Raw genomic sequence first — 19,443 nt, 5'->3', positions numbered from 1 at the left:
TATGGCGTAAATAATGACCCTGAACGACGCAATGACTGGCATAAGCATCATCCCGTATATAAAATAGCATAGCTCTGGCGTTCCATACATAGTACATATTGTATCATAATATCCCACTTTCGTCGTATTGAACCGCCGCATCCCACTCCCTGAGTGTCTCAAACGGACTTCTCAGCCAGGACTGCAACTCATGTAGGAATAAACATGCGTATTCCCTGCCCAGAAAATCCCGTAGCATCATCTCGGCCTGTCCCGCACTGCCCTTTATATCAACCGTACGTATAACGGCAACGATATATTCAAGCAGATACTCCGGGTTCCCGATTCGAACAGCCCCGTCAACCTGCCTTTCAGCCTCCGGCAAATTCAGAAAAGTAAATACCTGCAGCTCACGCCGGATCCACCTGCGGGCCCGCGAGAGCAGTTTTTCATCTCGATCAATCATGCGAGGAGTAACTTCTCGGTAACCCGTGCGTCTACTCGAACCCACCCGTAGACTATACAGCTGATGCCGGTATATATGCCGACGGCGCAACAGGGCAGAGTCTAAGTCTCCGTGACTAGAACGAGATGATTGCTGTCTGCTTCTGCGTCTGTTTCTGCTTCGGAGACCATGGATATTTTCTTTGTTTGCCGTGGGCGGAGAAGTTGGTATCCAGATTATCTTCTCGCCGTCTGGAGCACGTATATCATACTTCACTCCGGTCACCGCCGTCTGGCCTGTAGATCATGATTAAAAATGTGTCAATATTGAAGTAGAATTTCGTACTTACATAAGGGACAAGCAGGGCGTTGGCCTAGCCATATCAAAAGACACTGTAGATCGAAGTTGGAGTGTTTACATGGAATTGCAATGCATATTTCTTCAATTTTATCCAAACAAATTACACACGGCTTGCATTCATCTTCCTCGCCCTGATCGCTCCGACGGACGTCTGCTATCATTCTGCACAGCACATCCCGGCTCCCCTCGACATCCTGGGCCATCTGGAATGCATCTCAAGCGCAAATCATGCAGTAAATCATAGAAAATATGAAGTCGAGGTCAGGAATTTCCTCTTTCGGCAATAGTCACGTGAACATATTATTCAGCTTACATAATACATTTTGCAAAAAAAGGAACGAATAAAAAAGCAAAAATAATTTTTTTCAACCTGGAAAAACTTCGAGGTTTCTTGGATTCTCGCAAGCGAAGGAGGAGAAGAAGTCAAGCGAACGAGCTGCGGCATGAGATCTCAGGCATCTCGACGGCTCGACTCGACTCGTTCGTGATACACACTGCGCGACACGACTGACAAGAGTCTCTTATGCTCAAAGCACTCCGGTCACCGAGATTTGCAGCCGCTTACGCCCAGATGGCGCCAGCTATAGCCAACAGCCCGGCGCGGTTCAACTCCCAGAAGTCGACGACCTACTCGACAACCGCGCTGAAACGATGGTCGTGCCTTAATGAAGGCGTCCTTCCCTGTGGGTGTCACAACTGAACGCAGGCCATGATTAAGACGTGCCTTATCGTGGGACGTTGAGAGTGCAGTAGCTAACGCGGTCAACCGTTTTCAACTCGCAGCCATCCCGGATATCAAAACCATTCACGTCTATGATTTTGACAACACCCGTACGGAGACACCCTGGATATGCTGTATGACGCGAAGACGCGCTGGCTGACTGCTCTATCAAAGTATTTCTAAGCCCCCTGCCCAACCCACAGCTGTGGAATGGACCTACAATAGGCTTCCTGCAATCGTACGAGTGCTTTTCAAAGGGCGGCTGGTGGCATGATGTGAACATCCTTGGATCAACAGGCGATGGAGTCGAGATCGAAGAAGCCCGCGCCTGGGCAGGATGGTGGAATGAACAGATAGTATGATACCCGTTGACCTGTGGCTGATATTTCATACATGCCCAAGTGGTGAACCACCGAGCTGACTCCATACCCTAAAGGCACAACTGGTTCAACTGAGTATGAAACAAAAAGATGCTCTTACAGTTCTTCTGACAGGCAGATCTGAAGCTGGATTCGCCGAACTTATCGGACGCATGATCAAGAGCAAACAGTTGGCCTTTGATCTGGTCTGCTTGAAGCCAGAAGTTGGCCCGAACAACCAACGCTTTGCATCCACTATGAAGTTCAAGCAGAACTTCCTAGACGACCTAATGCGTACGTATAGGGAGGCTGACGAAATCCGGGTTTACGAGGACCGTGTAAAACAGTAAGTCATGCGTGCCGGATGAAGCCCTCTTGAGCCGAATAAAAAAAGTTAGTCCTCTTCTTTAACCAAACTCACAACAAACAGTGTCAAAGGTTTCCGTGAATATTTTGAGCAGTTCAATAGAGATGCCGCGACAGGCGGTCCGTCTGCTACACGAAAACCCATCGCCGCTGAGGTGATCCAAGTAATGGAGATGGCCAAGTATCTGTCTCCAGTGACCGAGGCAGCCGAGATCCAGCGTATGATCAACGCACACAATGGATCGCTGGGAAATCCAGGTGCAAACATCACCAAGTCGCCCTATGGCAGACTTGAACTGTCCAAGACCACATTTTACACAGGGTACCTCCTGTCAAATGCCGACGCTGTTCGGATAATAGATAACATCTTCCTTCCACTAATTTCATCCAGCGTTGCTGACACCAGTGAAATCAAGTTCATGTCGAACAATATCCTGATCACGCCACGGTCTGCTCCCAAACCCATCCGTGACAAGGTTGGCGGACTGGGGAAGGTCGTCCGTTGGCGTCTCACGGACACAGGCCATTTTGAACACAAGCTATGGGCCGCAAGAGTAAGCCCGCTCGATAGTTCAGTGGTCATCCACACTGATAATCCAGAACCCATCATCATTCTTGGTATGCGCAAAGGCGTACGGCCGGCAGATGCCAACAAGATCCGTAACTGGACGCCAGTTACCAAGGATGATTCACTAGTATTCGACACGGTAGTCGGTGAGAAGACCATTCTGCGCGTGCAGGAAGAGGATGTAGCACGGAACGGCGCTGCAAGCCGTGGAGGCAAGAGAAGATTCCAGTCAGTCACTCGTGATGAGGCAGACACATCTACGCGGGATTACCGCGATATGCAGCAGCATCGGCCACCTGCCCCTGAATATTCAGGTGGGAGGCCCCCCCAGAACCACAATAACCGCCATTATAACGGACCACCACCACCGTTCCGTGGGAACCGTGGCAGAGGTGGACGAGGTGGAAGAGGTGGCCATGGCCGTGGTCGTGGCCGCGGTCCAGGAGGTAGAGACAACTACGGATCCAGGTATAGATCCCTGGATGACCATGCTGTCGCGGCTGGCAGTCACGATAACATGATGGACGGGAGAGGACCTGGCAGGGGACCTGGTGGTGGCCCAGTGATGAACTATTAGCGGAGTTGTTTCTTTTTTCCAAGTCCCAGATACCATTTTCGTGGCTTTAGCTTGTATCAGTATTTTATGTTTCTTGCTCTTTCTATCGGAGTTTGCTGCATCTGTGAAATCCGATACTGTCGACGGTGTTTGTTCTTTCATATCTACGCCATGCAGGTTGGCTGATGACTTGACTTTAGGTAAACAGCATTATCATTCAATGCATTTGCATTCAATATTTCGGCTTCACTGCAGTATTCCTGGAGTTCTTTATCCCTTCACCGCTGGTATTCTTTCTTGGCTGCTGCTTTGGGACAGTGAATATACCCTATTAACTGCAACAAAGGGCCTGCATAGCCTGTCTCAGCTATAAAAGGAGGCAAATTCTTTTCCTGTTCTCAAATTTTTCTTCTTCCCTAAATATTTTCTCAGGACATTCTCAAGGGCCCTGATGCCTATATACCTATATACCAAGACCAAATGGTCTTCAGGCTATATATTTGCCACTACCTCAGACATCACTCTTCCTTGTACATATCTGGTCTGAATACGACGCTCCTCCCTTCCCATAGTGGCCCTCTCAATTGGCATAAAGAAAAGGAGCTGGAAGAGGGCCCTTTTTATTCGATATGGTAGTGCCGAAGAGGCACATAAGGCACCATTCCCATGTTCTTGGGACCCTTACCATGTCTGCTATCGTGAGGGTATTGGAAAAATGTGCTTGACCAGGACGGAATCACGAAGTCTGACACCTTGACTCGTTGAGCATTATCCTGAGGTCTTGTTCCCGGATGATGATGGTCCGGGCCACGGACTCCCGTTTCCTTACAGCAGACTGCCAGAACAGGTTGTTCTGATGGTTTGTCTTCCACTAAGAGAAAAATCAACAAAATGGCCATACGACTTTAAACACCGTGGGCAGCGCTTGATAGCTCAGGGTAAAGGCAACTCTGCCGTTTCCATCATTCTAAGGTGATCTCAGTGTCAAGAACAACCTAAACGGACCGGTAAAAATCAACAAGGAAAGATTTGGATGCCTTGGTCTTTGATATGCCTCCGAATAAACAATGTTGTTATAACACTGGGACAGGGACGGCACCATCGACATCCTTGACGCCCTCGGTGGCTCAGTTATATTCTCTTCGATGGATATAACCAAGGGTTTTTAATACCAGAACTCGCACTGGCGAGCCGAAGCCTTCTCCTGCAGCGACTTGCATCTACAGAATACAGAAGAGCTAGATCAGTTTATCAATCGACACGTCATTGGAACGGCATTCCGCACTGCCGATGTCTACCCAACTGGATATAATGGAGTCTATAGATGCCTATTACGACGCCTAATGGCGGCTCTCATTCCCCCGGTGCTGCAATGATTGGATGACTCTCGGACTCAAGTCATTGATCGAACACACAATTTCGCACTATCCACGTACTACAGTGAATTTGGAAAAAATTTCATATTCGAGATATTTCGACGAGGCTTCTTTGGCACATGGTCTTAGCAAAGATGGCATGTTCAGGCTTCCGGGCGTTCGAAAAAGCATCAAGCCCTACCAGTTCTAGATACCATAGTGGACGGTGACCCAAGAGCGCAATGATTTTTACGGCCCGGCGTGCTCGTCAGGAGGCTAGAGAGCGCCTTCGGGTGGAGGAGCAGCTGGAAAACCAGCTCCTCGGGGACTCGTGAATAAAGGGAATAAGCAGTCTTGTGCCTGCAATGCTTGCTCAGGGCGTTGTTTTGATGCTCCTCGTCTTACTTCCCCAGAGCAACCGATGATACCATATGACGCTCCAAGCGTTTGAGACTGACTCTTCTGTTTCCCTAGTCGCCTCCCCTGCTGGAGATATTCAAATCATTTTGGTGATGCCAATGAGTTCTGTGTACTTGCTGGTCGCACCCACTGCCGCCGTTTAATTGCTGCCCAACAGCGCTGTGTACCAGTGAGTATCCCTGTCGTTTGCCCTCTGAGCATCCTCTGGCTACTGCGTTGCTAACCCCGGGTTGCAGCTACCTCTTACTGGGCGTTTGCGCCGCTTGATCCGTCTTCGAACCGCGCGTTGGGCAGAGAATGAACTTCACAATACCCACGACCTTGATCAGTGTATTCGTTGCCTGCACCACTGAATCATGCGCACGGTGCTGCATCATTTTATACTATAGGTACCGGGATTAATCAGACGATGATCAGCCTTTTTTATGTATCATCAACAATTGGCTTGCAAACGCACTATACAAAGTTAATATACACCGCCTGGTGGAGGGCGCGTAACATAGCAGCATGCCATTGCAGCTAGATTACGCATACACGGTGCATATTTAACTATTCAAGCGACTGCAGCCTACGTCTTGGGGTCAATATCAATATGCACCAGTGCCAGCACCGGCAGGCACTTGGCTATACAGAAAACTCAATAAGACCAGACCAAGACATGCACACAGCATGCTGTTAAGAGGAAACATGCTTATTACATGGGACTGAAGTCCTTTCTTCTGGGGCCTCTTCTAGACACTGTTCTGGGTATGAACTCCAAGAATCGAAGAACGAATGCAGCTTCCAGCAGTTTATACTATTCCGGACAAGCAATGCCAGCTTTAACGCTTTCATGGCCGCTATCTATTCCTCTATGAACTACGCTAGTATGAATCTTCAACAGGAGTGCTGAAAAGTACGATACAACAGGGTGCACTGTGGCCCTCAACATACAACCCTTGATTTCACAACAGCTACTAACGTTGTCCTCCACGTCTACATCATCACCCTTCGTCCAGACCACGGAGGGGGTTTATTATCTTCTATATTGATACCTTTCCACCCAGAGTGGCCTCCGGCATTTGTGGATGTATCGTGTACTTGGGCAATAGCATTGGCAGCGAGAGTAGAGAGGGCGGCATCGAAGCGATGGAAGCGATGGAAGCGGCAGCAGCAGCATTCAATAAGACCATTTTGACCCTGAACTCTGGCAACTCGATCTTCCTGCTCCTTCTACAAACATCACATATAAGTTCCACAGCCTTCATCTACCTAAGTCTTGATGCAGCGTTGACAACATATGACTGTGGCACAGGCGGTCTTAATCTTCACGCTTGCTCAATTCGTGGTAACTGATACAGATACAGCCATCAGAAGCATTGGCTATCTCTACACGAGCCGGCAGGTGCCTGAACGATCTCGGCTTCAGGATCAAGGTTCAGCGACACGATTAACTACTATTTTATTTCTCAACCATTCCAGATACAACAGATGGAGTGGTGCAGGAATCAGATTGGACATCCAAGTAATAGGGGAACCAATGCAGTCCATCGATTCGATAGAGCTAAACAGAGACCGGGACAAGATGCCAGGCCATCCCTAACATGCTTGGATGGACTACGAAATGAACAAGGATCTGATCTTCCAGAAGATTTTCTTATTCCCTCAACCATTGGAAAGTTGCTCCCAGAACTACAATATGAGATCAGGAGACTGCAAATACAGCCGAAAACCATCCAAAGTTCTGGAGTCCTTGGAATGTAACCAGGCGGAGGATACCCCCTGCGACCGTTGCCGTTATCCCAAGAACCGGACTTGCGCGATGGTATGTGTGGGTGTTATTTCTTCCTTGGTAGTTGCCTAAGACATATGCAATACAATCAGGAAAACATCCTACAGAGGGATGGGAACTCCTTGCTTTGTCTAGAGTCAAGCTCCAGAACAGGATGAGACTATGAATCGAGAATATTGCTCCAGGACGAAGCCATGTTCCTCGACTACGCGGCGGACACAATGCTGATGCTGATAACGGGATGAATGTCCTTGTATCGGGGAGGTAGCTCAAAATTCATACTAGACCACAATGCCTTAAAAACAGCCCTCCATATCCTGCGTTGCTAACTTTATCGTTTGCACCGTATAGGTGATCCCTGATCTCGTTCCTCTCGCTACTGAAGCTTTGCAGGCACACCAAGCCTACTTAATGGCATGCAACGACGAGGATACACCAGATATCATTCATGCAGCAAATGGTAAGCTTCGGACCACGCAGCAGGCGTTTAAGAATAAGCGCGGCGGTTGGGCCCGTAAGTTTGCAGCGAGCAAGGCCGCCTCTGCTGAAACAACTCCTCTTTCTAAACGACGGAATCAGCGGATAATCAAATGGTCTCTTATTCTCTCAACCTTCTTCGCATGAACATCATCCATAGAGCTGGAGTGACACATAAAAATGCGGACGCCCTACTCCTACAGGGAATGAAGTGACGGCCTCCCGCAAAGCTGCAGCTGAGATTCTTGAGACGTCAAAGTGTCTGCTCTGCAAGTCCGATGGCCACTGGAAGTCAGAGGAGAACAACTGAGTATGCTTCATCTAGCTCTCTGCTTCTCGACGGCTCTTGCTTGGGGAACTCAGCGGACATGGGAATGCATTCGAAGTATCGAAACGTACATCTATTTGATATAGCAATGGCAACTATTACCACCACATGTTGCCTTGGGTCTAGAGAAAGGGATGCCTCCATCAACTGCTTATATTACCGGGTCAAGGGTTGGTAGCGAGTTATTCGTCACGATCATAGGCTGCTGGGCTATGGTACATACCTGTCAATGATATAACGACTCACTCTGCCGCCAACTAGGGGCTTCTCCTTTTCGGCCCAGCGCTTTGATATAAGTCATTAAAAGCGGCGAAGAAGGGTTCTCCAGCCCATTCAGTTGCTGGGGCGCTTGCCATGCAAATGGTAAGCGTCATTGAGAACCTGAACGGGGTAGGTAAGGGGATGCGGCATAAGTACCCTGACGTTTATAAAGACATCCAGGGAACAGTCTCTTCCACGTCGCAATCGTCAAGGTATACGAGCAACCACCTGCGCACCATTTTGGCCATGGTATAAAGACTTTCAAGTGGGACCCTTCTAAGTTGTTATAGGTATTATATGAGCTGTGATAGTGCGATCCAGGACAATACTTCTGCTGGGGTACAATGAGGAAAACCACGCAGCAAGTATATTTCCAAGAGCATTCCTTATTGATCCGGAGAATCCCCTCGTTCAGCAATGGCCACCAATTCAAGCTGCTATTACAGAAATGCTTGGTGATAGACACTGGACTGTGCTTCAACCTCTTCTACTCGGACAGCACATCGATGTTATCATTATACAATTGCAACCATCAAGCCAGAAGACTATATGTTATGCAAAACCTCCAGTCAACCGCACCAGAAACAGTAAACACAGTAACAAAAGCAGAAGCCATAGCAACAGCAAAAGCGACAGGCCTGGGAGCTCCTTCGTTATATTACACACCTGGCGATTATGTTTGTTAGCTGGCTGGTTCTCTATATTTCACAACAGACGGAAGGGCATGTTATTATATACGGACAGCAATTGAGATGCTTTAAATTTTTTATTATTTTTTGTTGTCTTTTATCAGCAGTTCGCATTAAGTATCACGGACACGGTATATAAAGTAGATAAATAACTGGCCGTGACAAGAAGTAAGTTGATTAAAGACGAATCCCTCCGAGAGAAAAAGGGAAAGGAAAAAAAAGGCAATAAAGCAACTCCCAACACCACCACGGACGAGAAGGAAGAATGGTTCATGTACAGCGCGTCAAAACATCAATCAATCAGAGTAAGTGAAAGGGGACATGCCAACAGTTAGGGAGGAGATGGGGCGTAAAGAGGTAAACAAGGGGGGAAGTCGAAGGACAAGGAGGCTTTTTTCGTTGTCAGGGGGGAGGAGGTTTCGTTGTATATCTAAAATGCACGTAATGCGTAATGTTCCCATAACCCAGATCCCAAACCCATTATAATAGTAGATCATCAAGGAATCACCATAGGAGAAAGGGAAAATCCAATCCAAACAGAAAGAAAGAGGGCATATACTTGGGAATGTAAATATCAAAACAAGTGAAAGAACAGAGAGACAGATTTAGTCGTCTGTTAGCTGTGAGAAGTAGTTGATGCTCAGAATCATGCAGAGCAGACCGATGGAGACGATGATGAAGAACGCAAAGCCGAACCAGCCGAGTAACATGGCTGAAGTCCCGACTCCGCTCTTGACGCTGCCGTTCCCTAGGTCTTGCGCTATTGTGCTGGCTGCTACCGAGGCTGTGTGCTGCCAAAGGACGGATACCAGGATGAACACGGAGGCAACAAAGATCAGAGCGAGGGCGACTTGCGATACCGGGCGGGATGGGAATGGCTTGACTTCAATGTCTGAGCCTTGGTTGTTGAGTTCCTCGTGCCAACCAGGGAAGGTTGCGAGTAGGAGGAACGACAGGAACGCGAATATAAGCGCCACGATACTAGTCAAACTCAATTAGTGTATGCCGTTCCTCACTTTTTTTAATATTCAAGGACACTTACATGAGATAGGGAAATACGACTGCATCCTTGAACGTTGATGCTACCCAGATCAGGTTCAGCGGGTCACTCTCCACACCAAGAGACTCTGCAAGGATAGTCGCATTTTGATTGCACAGGAAGCCGCCGCCGTTTCGTTGTATGCAGATTCCGAAGTAGCCAACTCGAACTTCCAAGTGAGCACCTCCCACGATGTTTGAGATTGTAGATGATAGCCCAGGATCAGCCTGAGCGGTGCTCATTACAGGCGGATATTTGTCGTAGAACATCGATATCAGGAAGATGCTAGGTATTTGCGGAGATGACGAGGAGCAACCAGCAAGTAGTAAAGCTAGAAGAGCATGTTCGTGTTAGCAACCGTTCCAGGCCATACCATCAAGCGTTCAACTTACATAGTAATAGGATAGAGACGGCAACGAATAACATGAGGACATGGTGGTATCCCACCATGGGGATAAATCCTAAACAATAAATGAGTTAGGCCTTCTATCTTGCAAATGTATCGTGTGCCATGTCAATGAAGGGCCACTTACGCCCAATACCCGCCATAAACCGCATCTCTGGCATCTTAAACTAATCCGGCCTTATGCCCCAACCTTTCCCTTTCCCAAGTCTCTTGCTAGGCCCTCCCAGGGAGTCCGACTCCTGCCCCTCAGGGTCTCGGAGGCCTGTCCGACTACTGGTCCAACCAGATGAGGAGCCGAATACTCCTACCCAACACTGCGCACACAGGTCGAACGAATGATGTTGGTTTTTCCCGCGAGAGGTAAAGCGACCTCTTTACCCAAGGCAGCAATGACTTTTTAAGCGCTCGTAACGAAGGCGGTCGCAAGGGTCGTGTGTGGTCTTGGTACTAGGAGATGGTTAGGAGCCTCGAGCAGGAGTGTCTTTGCTGGCTGACGGGCGGAGGAGAGGTAGAGGTAAAGGTAGAGGTGAGTGAGTGTTGGATGGTGCAAGAGAAGGAAGAAGAGGAGAAAGATCGCAAAGCTCGTAGCTACGAGAGAAAGAAAGCAATCCAACAGCCCGTTCCAAGATCCGTAGACCTGTGGCGAGCGAAGGAAGTAGATGTCACCGGTAAAACGGTCGAGATGGATATTTCTTCACAATGGGTTTCTTGTGAAGATGGAGAATAGAGGAAGGAAAAAAAGGAAGAAGAAGAGGGAAGAAGAAGTCACTTGAAAGAAAGCGACTCTCTGCTGCGATGCGGTGGCTGGATGGTATCGCCGTCGCCCAGGTCTTTGAAGCATCAAAAAGTCCGTGGCTGGGCCAACGAGGCGTCTTTGTTTACCCGCCCTGGTTGTCGGGGCAACGCAACCTCACCGCCCTTGGCAGAACTTCCCGTCCGACAGGTACCACGTGGGGCGCGCTAGCCTTATCAGGACTAGACACGTGTCCAGGTTGCGCCAAGCAATTAACGTGCATGCATAAGCATAAAACGGTCCAATCAGAAGAGTACATAAACACTGCATAAAACTCCATACAAAAACCCTCGTTCGCTCTCAAATCCTCTCCAAACGCCAAATGCGCTGTGCCTTTTGCCCAGTCAGCCAATTTCAAGATGGATTTTCCAGCATGATAATAAAACAAAAATAACTCCGGTCGTCCTCCTGTGATCCGTTTAACTCCTGCTAGTTTTTTATTTTATAATTCCCGAACAGACACAAGGCACGGGCTTCAAAAGTTCCAAATGCCAATGAAGATGAAAAAAAGCCAAAAGGAAACTGTTGCTTTACGCCTTTTTAAATGCATATTGGGAGAAGTCGAAGGAGTAGGCGGCGCCCTGGCTGTCGTCATCTTCCTCGACTGAATTGTCGCTGTTTGGTATGATCATATCCTCACTTCCACCCTGGGAGATGGTGTTCTTCAATGCAGGAAGACTGTCTGCTGCCTGCGTGGTAGTCATTTTGGGCGATTCAGCTGCGTCGTCGGGTTTATCATCAGTGGGCTTTGGTGGCTGAAGACAGGTCATGGACTTTGACCGTGAAAGGGCATTTTGCTTCAGCCGTTGCAGTGGCGTTGCTCGCAGCTGTGAGGAGAGAGTTCGCTTCAGGGATTTCGCGGATGGACTGTTGGAAATTTCACTCTGATCCGAAGGCTTGAATGCATATTTCTCTCGTAGATTCAAGTTATGGCGCTCTATGTTGTAGTTCAGTACACTTTCGAATAGTGCTGGGTCGGAATCAGCGTCTACAGCCTGGCTATTGGCTGAAGCAGATGCCACAGGTGAGTCTCTCTTAGATAATTTGGTAGAACTGTCTTGCGAATTGGTGATGGGGTTAGACTCGGCGTGGAAAGACGGAGGAAGAGGCCGGCTCGATGATGAAGCCTGTAGGAGGTTGGGGGTGGTAGCATTATCATTGGCTATGCCTTGACTGGAAGATAGCGCAGCCTCCTGATCCGAAAAAACGTGGAGCTTGCTACTCTTCCGCTTTTTGCTCGTTGTGTCCTTGCGAGACAAAGGTGATTGTTTGGAGCCGACAAAGAAGGGACTCACTTCAGTCATAGCTCCCGTGATATTCTCTTCACTAGCATCCGAACAGAGACGCTGTCTCTTCTGAACTTGAGGCGGCGGCAGTTCGGAGGCAGATCTAAGAAACGCTTCTGTGCGCCGGGCCCGATCAGTTGGAGTGTTTGGTATCGAGGCCGCACTTCTGGTGACGCTGGGAGGAGTCGATACTCGGTTTGCAGCTAGGGAGTATCGGCCACCATTTCGACTCATCACAGGCCGATTTGGTCCGGATGAAGGGGTCATTGAGTTTGGATCCAGCTCAGAAAGCGGAATGCGCTTTGGTGTAAAGAACTCCTGTATCTCTCGGACGGGTTTCTTCTCATCCGACGAGGTGATGGATTGTCGTCCAGTTCGGACCAGTCTCTCTCGCTCTGGGTACGACCGCTTAATCTCACTAGGTTCCTTGGTAATTGGATCAAGATCACCACATGCAATCCCAATGGCTACATGGGGCTCTAGAAGAGTACCGATGTACGGCATATCCTCTCCATTCCCACCGTCTGGCAGTGGGTTGAGCATAACCAAAGCTTTTGCAATTGGGCAGAACACTCGTTGATGCAGGAAAGTAAGTTCTGCTCGTTTGAAGTTATCGAGATATCCCGGAGGCACACGATTCGATCCCTCGAATTGGACCATCCTGACAACTCGATCCACTGTCTTGTGCTTCCTGATACTCCGGTATGCAGTCTTCAGCCCCATTTTAGGGATGTTAGTGAGATAGTCACAGCCGCTAAGAATGCACATATGACGAAAGTTCTCATCAGTCCAGCCTATCATGCTTATATCTCGGCAAGCAGTAAAGTCTCCCCTGTTGATCTCTATACAGTCACCATTCTTGTCGAGTTTAGACAGAAGCCGCTTGGCACCGAAGACAAGCATATCAGAGTCCTCTGAGATGATTCCATTGATGATTCCCTGCTTCTCCAGGTATACCAATTGGGGATCTGCTTCATACGGCGCCACAAGATATTTGATCTTGTGCTTCTTCAGTTCTTCAATCAAGACGCGGGCCATGTAGGGTGTCACGTCAACAGCCTTTTGAAATTCTTGATATGCCTCAGTAGTCCTGCCTCTTCGCATGTGTTCTTCACCTAATTTCTTGCTCTCTTCTCGTCTGGCTGCCCTAGACGCTTCCGTGGCTTCTTTGCTAGGCAGCATCCCCCCATCAAACACGATATATGGGGTAACTCCATAGTGCTGAAGCATCCGTATGCGACCTATGGCAAAATCAACATATCTACGCCTGTAGGTCAGCACCTAACCTTATCCGGGAGTCGTATATTCTAAAAAAAAAAATTGAGCGTACTTTGTGGTAGGCTTGCCGAGTACCAGTTCGTATGCACACGCAATTGTCCCTCTATGTAACCAACCATACGCATCGACCCCGAGAGTCTGACCCGCGAACTTCTTTACATTGCAAGGCTTCTGGATCGACTTTAACAGCCCGTGGAGCCCTGCAAGTATGATTAGTAGCTGTATCTTCAAAGAGGTGTTATCTCTTAACATACCGGAAATGCCCATGGTGACCGTCACAGCATACAACGCCCCCAGATTCCAACTCTGGTTCAGCTCAGTCAGGAACTGGTAAACCTTGTACGGCAAGGATCCATGGATAGCATTCAAGACGAGGGAGTAAACAGAACACCTCGCAGCGTCCAAGGGAAACAATGAAGGTCAAGTCTTTCTCTTTCTTTGCTTGCAAAGCAACTTCGACGCGCAGGAAGACGCGGTTTCTAAGATGGTCACGTGGAAGGCGCTCGACCTCTTTTTATCACTATCAACAAAATATTGGAACTATTGAAACCGAGTATTGACTTGTTTCAAGGCAGAGAGGACGCGGAAATGGTTGTTACCGTGTATACAGCGCTGTACTCTCTCCTGACTGTTATCTGTTTATAAAGTTGTTGTGGGCAGGAGTTATCAGAGATGATTTATGAAAATAAGGGAATATAAGGCGTATACAACAGTAAATATCCAGACACCTAGCACATACGTCCATGCCAAGGACAGTATATCAGTCCTCTCGATACTAGTAAATACATTTGATATGCAGTATCACCGTTCCTCTTTTTTTGCTTCGTCTTTTCGTCTGATTTTCGAAAGTTCGAAAGTTGAAGTTAATTTATAGTTTACACGTGATTATGACTCAGCAAGGGACACCGCCTTATTTTCTGCCGTTATCTTGATAGAAAAATATAAAGAATATAGAAAAAAAAGGAAATAAATTTTGAGAAGCCAAAGACTGGAAGAAACATAGCTTGGAGCAGGCAGAAAAATGACAAAGAATCTGAATAAAATCACCAAGAAGCTCTCCAAGAAGAAGGGGAAGCTAGACTCTCTACATGAGAAAAGCAGAGATGCAGTTCGCTTGCGACGAGCTGGTGGGAGGGAGGAGAAGCTAGCTCGAGCAGCAGCGACGACAATGAAGGGACGGCAGATATACGGTGAGTTTTTATGTGCGATGCACATTATTATACCGAGTGCTCACATGCTGACTTGCGTATAGTTGATAGAGTAGCTTTCTTTAGAGATCACACAAAAGACCTGGAGGCGCCCCTAACGTCAGAAGGTGCCGTTAGCTTACTCCAGCAGTACGTTGCCTCTTCCACTGGCAGAGTTGAACCATGGAGCTATATAGAGTGTGATTATACTAACCGGCTGTGTGTAGATACCTAGACCGACTCAAGCCAGAGCTACAGGAAGAGCAGGAAGCTCGACGGAAAGGCAGACCTCCAAGCAAACGCCAGGAAGTTCTGATTGAGAAAATCGAAGCTGAAGAAAAGGAATATCAGACCGGATTTTGGATGCCAGACTTAGAATGCGAGGACAGTCTGCGTCGACTGCGCAACTGGAATAAGGATTGGTCTGCAATGAGCAACCTCAAATTCGTCAGACTCAGTAAGGCCGGGGATAAACGGCCGTCACTGTTCCCGCCCAAGGGGCTGTCATGATCTTACCTACGGCATTTCCACAATGATACCATACTCTGTATATCCTTGATCTTTGGACACGAAATAATGACTTTATGATGTTGCCGCAGGTGGCACATCTACAAACGCCTAATAGAGCGATTAACAAGCAACCACTTATAATTTTTCTATGGATAACATGGAATACCCGTCACGACTGGACTTCTCCATCGAATAAAATATAAACATAGACTGTCAATTGCAGATTTTTGACATATCAAGTCTCTATCGCTTCATACTCCGTACAAAAATATCAAATGCACCGCTTAGTCAGCTTATCTTCTATGGAGCTGCCCTGGCAAGGACCCTGAGAGAAAAGATGAAGCTCTCTTTTTCACGGGGCAAGACGAACTGTCCTATCATGCGCTCTCCATTACTATGTACCTTGAGACATCCCGCGGCATGGTACAAGGATTAGGTAGAGGGAAGGGTATCCCCTCGCGTGCTCGAGGGGAGTTATGAGTACCCCGAGGGCGATATAAAGACTGGAAGGGCGCTGCCAGTGTGCTCCCCTTGAGGAAAATTTCTTCATTGTGATACCTATTTTCTGTTCAGCTTTGGGCATTCGTTGTACATTTGACCAGGTGAAAGGACTAGAGATCAAATATGGGCATCAATTCCGAGGCGAACGGCCCTTCCTGTAGTCTACCTGCATCCAATGGGAAGCAAGAGACTCGACGCCTACCAGTTACGCTGCTTTCTGGGTTTTTGGTGAGTACTGATCCCGCATAAAAGCCTGTGAATCTGGTCTAACTACTGTGATATAGGGCAGTGGAAAGACTACGTTGCTTGAGCACATCCTCAAGTCGCCGGACCATGGCCTTAGGATTGCAGTCATTGTCAATGATATGAGCAAGTGAGTTCTCCAAGCATTCCCGCATGGATTCTACGTTGCCGCAATATTAATGCTTTGATCTTTCCCTAGGCTCAATATTGATGCTGCTCTCATCACGCATCACAAAGTATCCCAGACGAAAGAGAAACTGATCCAGCTGCAGAATGGCTGTATCTGCTGCACTCTCCGTGGAGACTTACTCTCGGAACTTGCAAGCTTGACCAAACAGAACGAGGTTGAGTATGTTGTTATCGAGAGCACAGGCATTAGTGAACCGATGCAGGTCGCAGAGACTTTCACCGCAGAATTCAGTGCTGCGATGCTTGAAGCTGAGGATCAGATCGCGGATGCCGATGAGGATAGCAAAAAGATTCTTGCCGAGATGTACGTGTGCCTTACCCCTTGGTATTTTCTATAGCTAGACTATTTGTTGACTTATTATACCCTACGAATGCAGAGCGGAGTTGGGAGGCCTTCACACCTTAGCAAGCCTTGATACTACCGTGACGGTGATCGATGCGTTCAATCTGTTATCGAATTTTGATACCACTGAGTTCCTTTCTGATCGCTATGGTGCAAAGGAGATTGTGCCAGAAGATGAACGTACCATCTCTGACCTCATGGTGGATCAGATCGAATTTGCCGACGTAGTGATCATCAACAAGATAGAGACGGTTAATGAAGATACCCGCCGTCGGATTAAGCAGCTCGTGAACTTGTTGAATCCCGAGGCTAAAGTTTTGGAAGCTAGCTACTCAAAAGTTGATGTACGAGAAATCATTGACACTAAAAGGTTCAATTTTCTCAAGGCAGCCTCAGGATCAGGGTGGCTACGAAGTCTGCACGAAATGACAATGATGAATACTGCTAACGGGCAGAGAATGGCTCCGAAACCGGAGACCCTGGAGTATGTTTTCCTCCCTTTATTTTTCAACCCTTTTGTCTTTAAGTGACTTGTATGCTACGTTATGGGTGCTGACATACAGGTACATAGGTACGGTATCAACAATTTTGTGTATACTGCGAGGAGGCCCTTTCACCCTCGTCACCTTTTTGCTCTTCTTCATGATAAATTCATCCTTCTCCAACATAGCGAAGGAGGAGACGAGGACGAAGACAACGAAGGTAACGAAGGTGATAAAATGGATCTGGACGACGACGAGGAGGAGGATGAAGACACAGAGAAACAGGGTGTGAGCGGGTTTGAACAACCTGATCCTGCAATAATACTTGCAAATAAGCGTTCACACGCCTTTGGGCCTGTGCTACGCTCCAAGGGATTCTTCTGGCTTGCAACTCGTCCCCTCCAGTTTGGAGAATGGAGCCAGGCAGGGGGTATGTTAACAGTAAGCTGCGGTGGTCCGTGGTTTGCCGAAGTGCCCAGCGATGCCTGGCCGGAGGATGAAGACGTCCGCAAATCAATTGAAAACGACTTCAAAGGCCCTTGGGGTGACAGAAGACAGGAGCTGGTGTTCATCGGCGAGGGAATTGATATAGAGAAGATCACTGCTCTCCTAGACGATTGTCTGCTCGATGACAAGGAGATGGCTAGGTGGGAGCGTGTCATGGGGAACAAGGAGTTGTCTAGAGACGAGAAAGCAGAACTACTGGGGACTATGTGGGAAGATGGCTGGGAAGACTGGCCTTCTTTTGAAATCGAGGGAGAAGACGAGGACGAGGAGGATATCGAGGAGACGAAGCCAAAGCATTACATTAGTGATTATCTGGGCCCTGCTAAGAAGGACGGCCATAAGCACCATCATCACCACCACCACCATAAAAAGGGTGAGCACAAAAAGGGTGCAAAGGCTACCTGAAGGTTGAAAGCCATCGCATCCACTAGGTGGATTGAAAAAAAATATGTTTGTATTCATTGAAAGTATTGTTATTAATATCATATCTCTCTTTATCTATATCAGTCAGTCAGTATCAGGGGGTACTCTTTCTATGCTCAAGTATGCTGTAATATTTCGCCATCGATATATTCCATGAAAGTTATACCGCGATTGTAGAGCCCTCCGTGTAAGCAGCATCAAGTCCCAGAATTGAATTGAATTGGTATCGCAATACTTTGGACTTTGTACCAATTTTCTCCTTAACCTTGGCTTCGGGATGGGTGACCCATCACTTTTGCAACAGGCGCTTTGACCAATCATTTGTCTTTATTTGCTCGACAAAAAACTTCACGTCTTTTCCGCTGGAGAATCTAAACATCGTCAAAACATCAACTACCATCCAACAGAACAATCAATCGCTGTCCTGTGCCAGTCACTCCATACACCACTATCACAATGTTCTCGATACGCTCATTGACCCGATCGGTTCCTCGAACCCTCTCCAGATCCATCGCCACGTCTGCTGCGAGACCTTTGCAGCGATCTGCTTTCTTCCAACCAACATGGAAGCTCATGTCTCGCCCTTCATATGCTCCATTCTCTACCTCAAGACCTAGATTCGAGGCTGCTGGCCAAGGTGAGATGAACCTTGCCTTCTTTATAAATCTTTGGGATCAAGTGCTGGCTTGCTAACTGGTGCAATAGTTGATGTCGAGCTTGCGGCCAAGTTCCAGGAAGAGCTTGCTCTGGAGACCGAGAGCGGAGAAACCGAGGAACTCCCTGAGTCAGTCAAGTATTTCCTTGACAATGGCCCATTTGAGGTGAATATCCATAGTTTATTTGCTATAGAACTGGCACTGACAGGAAATCAGATCATTGACAAGGCCGGAGAAGAAGAGGTCGTCTTGACCCGGAAGTTTGGTGATGAAAAGTATGCCTACCGCCGAACACTCTAACCGGGCCTATATACACCGCAAATACTAACTATGTCTCTAGCATCCGCGTCTCTTTCACAATTGCCGACCTCCAGAACATCAACCCTGAAGAAGATTTCGCCGACAGCGCCCTCCAAGAAGAGCTCGAGATGGACCAATCCCGCTCCAACAAGGACGCTTCTCCCGAGGAGAACATTGATGAGCAGCCCTTGGAACCTGGCTACCTTGCCCGCGTCGATGTCACCATTGAGAAGCCAGGCAAGGGAGCCATGCACGTTGATGCTGTTGCCCGTGACGGTTTGATCCAGATTGAGAACGTTTCCTACTTCTCCAAGGCTGAGCTCGCTACCGCCGAGACTCCCGATAAGGAATGGGAGCGCCAGAGCTTGTATGCCGGCCCACCATTCGGCAACTTGGACGAGGAGCTACAGACCCTCATCGAGCGCTACCTTGATGAGCGAGGTATCGATACCGCTCTTGCTTCCTTCGTTCCTGACTACATTGACTTCAAGGAGCAGAGGGAATACGTTCGCTGGCTTGGAAGTATGTTTTATTTTACCTCTTACTATCATTCCTCTCTAATGGTATCCTATGCTAACGTTTCGTCGCAGACCTCAAGGGCTTCGTTGGAAACAACTAAGTCTTGATTTCCTCGTCCTAAATGTA

The 19,443-nt window shown here is 48.0% G+C and overlaps 8 protein-coding genes across 8 annotated transcripts; 5 read left to right on the top strand and 3 right to left on the bottom strand.

Moving 5' to 3' along the window:
- Positions 1-103: 103 nt before the first annotated feature.
- TERG_02626 (uncharacterized protein) lies at positions 104-987 on the bottom strand (the record flags this gene model as incomplete). Its single annotated transcript, XM_003237870.1, has 2 exons — positions 104-720; positions 774-987. 2 exons carry the CDS (start codon positions 985-987, stop codon positions 104-106), a joined length of 831 nt encoding a protein of 276 aa, XP_003237918.1.
- Positions 988-2,397: 1,410 nt separating this feature from the next.
- TERG_02625 (uncharacterized protein) lies at positions 2,398-3,375 on the top strand (the record flags this gene model as incomplete). Its single annotated transcript, XM_003237869.2, has 1 exon — positions 2,398-3,375. One exon carries the CDS (start codon positions 2,398-2,400, stop codon positions 3,373-3,375), a length of 978 nt encoding a protein of 325 aa, XP_003237917.2.
- A 3,345-nt stretch (positions 3,376-6,720) lies between these two features.
- On the top strand, positions 6,721-7,524 carry TERG_02624 (uncharacterized protein; the record flags this gene model as incomplete). Its single annotated transcript, XM_003237868.2, has 2 exons — positions 6,721-6,933; positions 7,252-7,524. The coding sequence occupies 2 exons, from the start codon at positions 6,721-6,723 to the stop codon at positions 7,522-7,524; spliced, it is 486 nt and encodes a 161-aa protein (XP_003237916.2).
- Positions 7,525-9,260: 1,736 nt separating this feature from the next.
- Positions 9,261-10,261, bottom strand: TERG_02623 (uncharacterized protein; the record flags this gene model as incomplete). The annotated part of the gene is made up of 4 exons (XM_003237867.1): positions 9,261-9,636; positions 9,698-10,025; positions 10,087-10,155; positions 10,228-10,261. The coding sequence occupies 4 exons, from the start codon at positions 10,259-10,261 to the stop codon at positions 9,261-9,263; spliced, it is 807 nt and encodes a 268-aa protein (XP_003237915.1).
- A 1,162-nt stretch (positions 10,262-11,423) lies between these two features.
- TERG_02621 (uncharacterized protein) lies at positions 11,424-13,409 on the bottom strand (the record flags this gene model as incomplete). Its single annotated transcript, XM_003237865.2, has 1 exon — positions 11,424-13,409. The coding sequence occupies one exon, from the start codon at positions 13,407-13,409 to the stop codon at positions 11,424-11,426; it is 1,986 nt and encodes a 661-aa protein (XP_003237913.2).
- Positions 13,410-14,583: 1,174 nt separating this feature from the next.
- On the top strand, positions 14,584-15,600 carry TERG_02620 (uncharacterized protein). The gene is made up of 2 exons (XM_047747941.1): positions 14,584-14,794; positions 14,872-15,600. Exons 1-2 carry the CDS (start codon positions 14,658-14,660, stop codon positions 15,152-15,154), a joined length of 420 nt encoding a protein of 139 aa, XP_047603911.1. The 5' UTR covers positions 14,584-14,657; the 3' UTR covers positions 15,155-15,600.
- Positions 15,601-16,975: 1,375 nt separating this feature from the next.
- On the top strand, positions 16,976-17,824 carry TERG_02619 (uncharacterized protein; the record flags this gene model as incomplete). Its single annotated transcript, XM_003237863.2, has 1 exon — positions 16,976-17,824. The coding sequence occupies one exon, from the start codon at positions 16,976-16,978 to the stop codon at positions 17,822-17,824; it is 849 nt and encodes a 282-aa protein (XP_003237911.2).
- Positions 17,825-18,298: 474 nt separating this feature from the next.
- On the top strand, positions 18,299-19,417 carry TERG_02618 (uncharacterized protein; the record flags this gene model as incomplete). Its single annotated transcript, XM_003237862.1, has 5 exons — positions 18,299-18,479; positions 18,548-18,663; positions 18,715-18,773; positions 18,839-19,320; positions 19,389-19,417. 5 exons carry the CDS (start codon positions 18,299-18,301, stop codon positions 19,415-19,417), a joined length of 867 nt encoding a protein of 288 aa, XP_003237910.1.
- Between the last annotated feature and the right edge of the window lie 26 nt (positions 19,418-19,443).

This window comes from Trichophyton rubrum (genome assembly GCF_000151425.1).
Source record: "Trichophyton rubrum CBS 118892 genomic scaffold supercont2.2, whole genome shotgun sequence".
Classification (NCBI taxonomy): Eukaryota; Fungi; Ascomycota; class Eurotiomycetes; order Onygenales; family Arthrodermataceae; genus Trichophyton; species Trichophyton rubrum.
The sequence above is the reverse complement of the archived record's forward strand: the minus strand, read 5'-3'. Positions and strand labels throughout refer to the sequence as shown.

Excerpts from the sequence above, each read along its gene's own strand:
- TERG_02620 (XM_047747941.1), top strand. The coding sequence starts at position 14,658 with ATGTGCGATGCACATTATTATACCGAGTGCTCACATGCTGACTTGCGT. Across the intron at positions 14,795-14,871 it reads GCCGTTAGCTTACTCCAGCA|ATACCTAGACCGACTCAAGC; the intron begins GTACGTTGCCTC and ends GGCTGTGTGTAG.